This window comes from Loa loa (genome assembly GCF_000183805.2).
Source record: "Loa loa unplaced genomic scaffold supercont3.61, whole genome shotgun sequence".
Lineage (NCBI taxonomy): Eukaryota > Metazoa > Nematoda > Chromadorea > Rhabditida > Onchocercidae > Loa > Loa loa.
The window spans coordinates 141,861-149,349 of record NW_018108241.1 but is presented as its reverse complement, the minus strand read 5'-3'; the positions used below and the strand labels follow the sequence as shown (position 1 = coordinate 149,349).

Sequence of the window (7,489 nt, the reverse complement as noted above, 5' to 3'; positions counted from 1 at the left end):
AATCGCTATCAGTTGAGTCGACAGAACAGTTCCGGACATACACAATTTTCTGTGACTCAAGAGGCCAACAATCAATTTGATATTGGCATCAATCTGACTTTGGCTAGCATAGGAAAATACAAAAATGATTTCTTATCCCTCCCAGCTCCGCTGAATGCAACTTGGTGAACAGTTGAGTTACGGAAATCCTTATGAAAAAAGAAATAAAACACCATTACCGATGTCTGCAACTTCGATGTCCACAAGGGTTGTACCCACCTTTGCTACATCATCAACATTATAATACCTAGAACAAATTGTTTTGAGCTCTAAATTGTTTAATATGGGGGAAGTCAATCATTACGTCTCCAATTCCGAAAGATAGTTATTCAAACCAAACACTAATCAAAACTTCAGGAAGGTTGTTATAGTAGCGGTTTTCGAAAATTCACAATTAAGAAAACCAGAATACAATCAAACTCACAATTTTTTGATAATACCATCATAACGGCTAGTGATTGTCACTGATGCCTTATCACTCTGTATTTCGCAGATGTTATCAAACTGTGCCACATAATCACCTTCTTTCACATGCCATTCTTTAATCTAAAAATCATCCGTCAACCATCTCGGAGACCAGGCTAACTTTTGGACGTTTTGAAGTGAACGAGTTTTTAGGAATCGAATCATCCGATCATTTTAAAAAATAATTAGTATGAATTTGTTCAAAATATCGCAAACAGTAAGTAAACATATCAAAGCTTCATCCATTAAGTATCCAAGATTAGGTTCTTTCACCTCTGATCAATAAGGAACAGTAAGCGCTGCTAACGTAGCCACAAACTACATAATATGTTTTATTACCTGACTCTAGGTTATTTATTATCTTGCCATCTATTAGGATAATATCAGAAAATGCGCTGATTTTACAATTAAAACATATACAGCAATCTTAAAACAGTGCCAACACAATTTGCATATTTATTACCAAGCTAATGGCTTACTTGCACTTCAGCAATGCCTTCACCAATGTCTGACAATTTGAACTGCACAAGCGGAAGAAACCGAGCTGAAAAAATAAAAAGAACGTGAAATTCAAACATCGCACATCGGAAACCAACCGCTCAAAAATGGAAAAATCATCATTCACTCATCATCTAGCACAGTGCATCTTCCAGTAACGGTTTAACCGGATATTGGAATGAGTTTCCCAATTTTAGCGCATTTTGCATATGAGTCTTCCCGAAGAGGTCTATGGCTCCAATCCTCTATGGATTCAGTTCAATCACCGTCTATTTAGCATGGTAATAGTTAATACTGCGATAATCAATATTTCTCATGTTGCAGCAGTTAATAACAGCAAACATTGAATACAGTATTGGTAGAGTGAATGGGATTCGGCAACTCTTACATCATACCGTGCATCAAGACCCCAGTGAACTGTCAGAGATTAGCATGTAAGGAAGATGAGACAAGGGACTTCCCTGTCTCAGGGCTATCAATCTTTTCCAGGCGCATACCAGTATTTACCGTGGCAGCAGTGTATAAGTGTCTTCTACTCAACCTTTGCCTCTTCTCCTTCTATCATCCTTTTTATCTGTTCTTTCTCCTACTTCCCCACTGTTCTTCCTTACTCTCGAACTGGTTGGTGAGGAAGATGAAAAAAAGCAGTGAAGTAGCAGCAGCAGGCTGTAGAAATGAAGGATAACTGCTCTAAAAGTTGATGACAAAATGCGGGTGCTAACCCGGAAGGAATGGTTCACTGGTGCACTCTCTCATCAGCAGTTATCGTCGTCTACTTCGAACTCACTGTTGTCCGGGAGATGATGGCATGGCAAGCACAAGAAGAATTTCGGGGTTACAACCTGATAGCTATCAAGACCTCCTCAGGACTTTCCATTAATTTCAAGTTTGGGACTCTTTTTTTTCGCTTACCTGCTGTATTTGATACACTCACTTTGTGGATATATTCGGGGATAGCAGCTGCATTAATGGCGTACAATTCCTCTCAAATATCCTTTATAACATTTACACTTCAAATATAAAAAATTACCAAAATATTTAAAGTACCACAAATCTTTAAGGTTTTTCACTCGAGAAATTCTGAAATACTCTCTAAAAAAGATTATTTCACACAATTCAATGGCAAAAAGATACGTACCCACTGAATTGAACAACATCCTACGACTTAACAAATGTAATCCTCTTCGACCTATCAATGACGCCATCCTGAAAAGATTATCCTCTTGCTGTGGTTAAGACGTTATAATAATATCTTTTTTAGCTACCGCTTGATAAAAAATAGTATGGTGTATCGAGACCAACATCTGTGATATGGTATAATGAAAAGGACAATTTTTTATACGCGATGATTATCATCGCTAAAATTGCGACTCAAAAAAGTCAAGCGAGTCAGTTCAACATTCATATTAGATATAGATATGTCATGTTATAAAGCAATAATGTCTTCTTTCTTGACGGCTATTTTGATTTGATTAGTACTAATTTTTCGCTGCAGAATGCGAAACCGGATATTTTAAGGTAAAATAAACGAGGTGAAATAATTTCTTTGGAGTACTATTACACTGATAACTAACTTAATAATCTATCAATACGTAAAAGAGGGTGGGACCTCGGTGATAAGATCACTAGAGTTGAAGACTCCAGCAATATAAAATGCAAAGATCTGTTTCCTAATTTGGCAATAAATGTCAACAACTTTCCAAACAGTGACTATTCCGTAACCATTTCATGATGTGCTTCTCTGTGAAACTATGCAACTATACAGGAATGGCTAGCTTGAAAAGATGACGTTCTTACATCAAAATCAGTTGTTGCGCTAAATATGCTCCCTGAAGCTGATCAAATAAATATCATGTTATAACTGATTGGCATTTTCAGTATTTTCTTTTTGAAAATCAATAATTAATTTGGATCATACCTACAAAAAAGCAATATTTATTAGATTACGGTTCAAAGGTCAATCCCTTCCTTTGGTATTACCTATAACGGTGAAATCTAAAATCAGTGAGAAACGAATTAAAATGGGAAATCAGAGTAGAATGATGCGGCGGAAGCATTGTGAGAACAAATGGTATATAGCGCACTCCGAGTAATCCCCTGCTTGTGTTGAACAAACATTTTGAGAGCTATGGGGAGTAATGATAGCGCCTTTTCTTATCATTACTGCTGCTGTCACAAGGTCGACGCTGGTGTTGAAAAGAAACCAAGACTCAATGATGTCCACGCTTTTTTTTTGTAACATTTCCAAGATAAATTCTCTCTGCTACACTGTTCAATAATGTCAATTGTCACCCTTAGCTTACTTAACAAAGTAGAATGTATTGAAAGCAATTGAAAACTTGTTTAAAAGTAAAATGAAATAATTAAAATGACATCTATGCAGCAGAGAAAATTGAATTACCAGTTGATACTTTTGCAAAAAATAGTATGAAATTTTTAAAATTTTCTTAAAGCTTATGTGTAAATGTATCGGATGAAGCAATATTTTTAATTCAATCAAATAGAAGGAAATTATTATTTATGCAACTTTTGTATTCCTTCTTATTAGAAACATTACCCTGCACAAAAATTTTCATTTTATTCAAAATACTAATGACAATAGCAAAATGAATTTGCGCACTTTATTTGAAAGTTTGATAATTCAGCGAGCAAATAAAGTTATTACAGCTCAAATCAGAGTAAGACAATTTTGATTGTTGGAGACAACAATAAACGAATATAATATTTTATTAATAGCTGAAGAAGAGGAAATATAGATTGTTTGAAAAGGATAATATACAATAGTAAGCATTATATACAACAATAAGTTGATAAATAAAAATGAATGAGAGTAATCAGTTCATTGATTTTAAGCTAATCAGTTAAGAAAAAAGTAATCTTGGGTTCAAATACGTTATCTGAGCAGGATTGCTAATAATCTCGTTTTCAAACTCCACTACTTCCATTCTCCGTAACGGCATATCTGCAGGACTAATCAAACGACACGTCATAGTGAGTTAATAAAATTTGGAAATGTTTTGTCCATGGTTTGAAATTCGTAATTTATTCCTCTACATCTGACCGAAGTGTTAGTTTACAAGTGGAGAGACTTATGTGAGAAATCGACTGGTTAGATCAAGCAGACAAGCTCATTCTCAGTTCTGCTAATCAGTTATTTGCATATCTTGAAAAATTTTGCATGCAACATCTTCGTGATAATAATATATAATGATAGAAATCGGTCAAACAATCTCATAAACCTTTGCTACCAACACTTCACTGGTCTGACTCCAGAAGGGGATTCGTTTGAAATTACCACCATAAACTTGTAGGACGGCAGATGCGTAGTAGAGAGAAAAAGAAAAGAAACGGAAGTTCAGAAGATGCTTCGTCCACTAAGGAAACACCGGAAGATCGCCAACAACTTCAACAGCAACCTGTCGTTCACCCACCACCACTGGAACCATTCCAGGTTAAATGGATTATTTAATTCCATGACAATTTAGAAGTCCAAAACGAATCTTCGGTTTTTTTTCTTTTATCACCTATTAGGCTACCAAGTGCAATTTTATTGGTAACTTTATATAGGTGGCCCGGGGATTTCTGGAGCAATTGGATTCGTTCGCCTTAGTAAAATTACTTGTTCAAGAGCAGATTAGTCTAATTAAGGAAATCCACTCCCACTTCTGTTCTTTTTACAATCAGTCAAGTTGTAATTGTTAGTAAGAGCGTTACCTTTGACGAGATGCATTTGGAAAGCCTAGCAAATGGAAAGAAGCCAGAACATACTCTGTCATTTGACTACATTCTCTTTCAATCACCATGCATCAGTTTCAATCCTTTTTTGCTAGCGGATATAATCCTTTTCCACTCAGTCACCATTCTATCAAAACAAGCAACTATGACTGCAAATTTTTTTGGCCAAATCTATTCAAATTTAGCCCAAAGCTGTCTTATGAGTCTAGAAAGGAATTAAGCTTCGGAAACGTCATGTACGCTTATTATCTTACTCCTGGAATCATCTGAAAATTTTGCATAAAATATATTGAAACATTTCTTAACCTGCTAATTTCAACTCAACCAGTTAAGTTATTTTTAGGTCTAATTAAGCTGCATTTTAGGATACTGTATTACTCAAGAAGCCACTTGGGTTGCGAATCTGCAAAAATACTCTACAGGTTGAAATTTATTCTGCAATTTAAACAACTTTGTTTGATTAAAATACTAATCTTCAATTCACCATGTTCATAGTTATTTTTATTTCAGAATTTCCAAAACACCTTCTTCTAGTGAATAGGTTAGAATATGACTATATCCGTCGGAAATCGAATATCACTGTCTAGTTCAAATGAAACACATCTAAACTTCCATTTAAGGTGACATATGTCGAGAAATCCGGAGCATCAGTGGGACGAGTATTTGTTGGTGATGTTATCGTAGCTGTCGATGGGTACAAAATTAGTGCTATCAATGAGCTCAACAGTGTGCTTAAAAAACCTTCACTGGTGAAATTGACTCTTTTCAGTAATTTCATTAAAGCGTCGTTAAATTCAATTCCCGAACAGTTAATGAAAATTTCTTCTGTACGTAATTTAAAAAATCCTACAATTAATTAACACAATCCTACCAAAAATTAGAATAAATACCCCAATACTTCAATAAATCTACTAAGTAATTTCAGGTTTTGCATGAATTCTCAATCTTTTGATTGATCATGAACTAAGACGCTTGTTTCTAAAATTTTTCAACTGAAATTAAATCGCTTAAAGACTTCTAATTTGCTAATTACATTTAGATGGTAGCTGTCGTATTCAAACGTACATGCTATTCAAAATGCAAACACAAAAGGACATTTGTGGAAAAGATAAGCGTAGAACGCGGTCGAGAAATGAAATGCACCGGACAAGCAATTGATCAATATCTGGCAAGAAAACTAATTTTCCGTAATCAAAAAGAAATCTTAAATAAATTAAATCAATTCTCAAGGGTCCTCTAAAATAAAGCCGTCGTGAAATTTCGCTCTTCTGATAAAACTGGTTAGAAAATATTTCAGAAAGAGATCATATTGCAATGGATTGAATAGAAAATACGACAGATTTCAGAAGATCTTCCTTTTAATAAGTATAATAAAAAAATTAAAAAATTTTGAGGACACCCTGCGACATATTCTGAATCTAATTACTTTTTGTAAATTATTTTGAAAAAGATCCTGTATTGATCGATCTATTCAAAGCGAAAAATTAATTTTTCACTTCATTTCTTGAAATCCGCTTCTCTAAGGCAAATTTCGAACAATTTTTTATTTAAATAAGTAGCAAAAATAGAAAATCCTAGGAAAATATTGCATCTGTTAAGTGATAAAGCTTTAATTTTACAGGTGCAAATGGCGCTACGTATTAATGATATGATTGACGTGAGTGAAGTACTCGGATTATCCGTGAAATATGATGCAAAAGAAAGAATTCAAGTAAACGCTACAGCTGTTGACAGTCTCTCATCCTTACATCTGCGTCCAGGAGATATAATACGGTGTGTTTACCGATACTCGTCTAGTTGGACAATCATTACGGGTCCAGAAATGGCACTCCGTCTGCTCATAGTGGCATTAAATTCGAATAATCTTCGTGATAATTAGTCATAATCGTTAGAATTTTAGCGTAATGGTAGCCTTCAAAAAGAATTTGTATGGTACACCGATTCCCGAAATTAATCGATAATTCCATCAAGTATTAAATAATGCTATAAAATCAGTAGGGTATCAAACTAGAGAACTCGAAGTTTCCCGGATGAAGTGTGCTGTTTTAGTGAAGTGAATGAGTATCCCATTGCAAGTAAAACTATGCTCAATCATTTCATACAAGCAGCAATTATCGAAAAGGGTCAGGTATTCTTTACCTTAACTTTTGGGGCGTTCAGAAATTCATGATTACATTGCAGTTTAAACAATACAATTTATCATTCATCAAGGTAAATTTTACAATCGAAAGTTCGGCCGGAGGCATTGACAGTTATCGCGATCAGGTCGAATTGGCAAACGATGTTCTAGAAATCACTCAAAAACAAGTAAATTTTTTTGAATTATTTCTTTCAGTTTAATGGAAACTTACTCGATCTTCCTCATTTAATTATATCATAGAAAATTTTGAAAATTTGCGATTAAAGTTAGACTTCTAAAGAATTGAATGGAATCAGTATTTGTGTGGTTTTTGTAGATCATCCAATTTCGAATGGCTGTAGCTTCAAAAACATTAAACCGTCCATCAATACTGCGGAAAGAACAAACAAGTAAGAGCAGCAGAAAAATCAGTTATTTCTCAGGATTTTGTTGAATTACCAATTGGAGCTGATTTTGATCCATCGAAACTAAAAACATGTAAAAGTGCTAATATCGAGATGAGAAGTATGCAAAAACGTGGTTCTTGATGAAGTTGTCATGAAATTAAAAGAAAATTACTGGTCTTATACCTTTTTTTATCTGGAAACGGTCCATAGGATAGTGAGGGGGTAG

General features: G+C 34.6%; 3 protein-coding genes across 3 annotated transcripts; 2 read left to right on the top strand and 1 right to left on the bottom strand.

Moving 5' to 3' along the window:
• Positions 1 to 101: 101 nt before the first annotated feature.
• LOAG_11004 (hypothetical protein) lies at positions 102 to 2,207 on the bottom strand (the record flags this gene model as incomplete). Its single annotated transcript, XM_003146527.2, has 5 exons — positions 102 to 286; positions 464 to 585; positions 984 to 1,048; positions 1,915 to 1,986; positions 2,141 to 2,207. 5 exons carry the CDS (start codon positions 2,205 to 2,207, stop codon positions 190 to 192), a joined length of 423 nt encoding a protein of 140 aa, XP_003146575.2. The 3' UTR covers positions 102 to 189.
• Positions 2,208 to 4,321: 2,114 nt separating this feature from the next.
• On the top strand, positions 4,322 to 5,977 carry LOAG_17320 (hypothetical protein; the record flags this gene model as incomplete). The annotated part of the gene is made up of 4 exons (XM_020449977.1): positions 4,322 to 4,453; positions 5,103 to 5,159; positions 5,358 to 5,564; positions 5,777 to 5,977. The coding sequence occupies 4 exons, from the start codon at positions 4,322 to 4,324 to the stop codon at positions 5,975 to 5,977; spliced, it is 597 nt and encodes a 198-aa protein (XP_020306411.1).
• A 387-nt stretch (positions 5,978 to 6,364) lies between these two features.
• Positions 6,365 to 7,404, top strand: LOAG_17319 (hypothetical protein; the record flags this gene model as incomplete). Its single annotated transcript, XM_003146526.2, has 4 exons — positions 6,365 to 6,510; positions 6,787 to 6,865; positions 6,949 to 7,044; positions 7,300 to 7,404. 4 exons carry the CDS (start codon positions 6,365 to 6,367, stop codon positions 7,402 to 7,404), a joined length of 426 nt encoding a protein of 141 aa, XP_003146574.2.
• Positions 7,405 to 7,489: the final 85 nt, after the last annotated feature.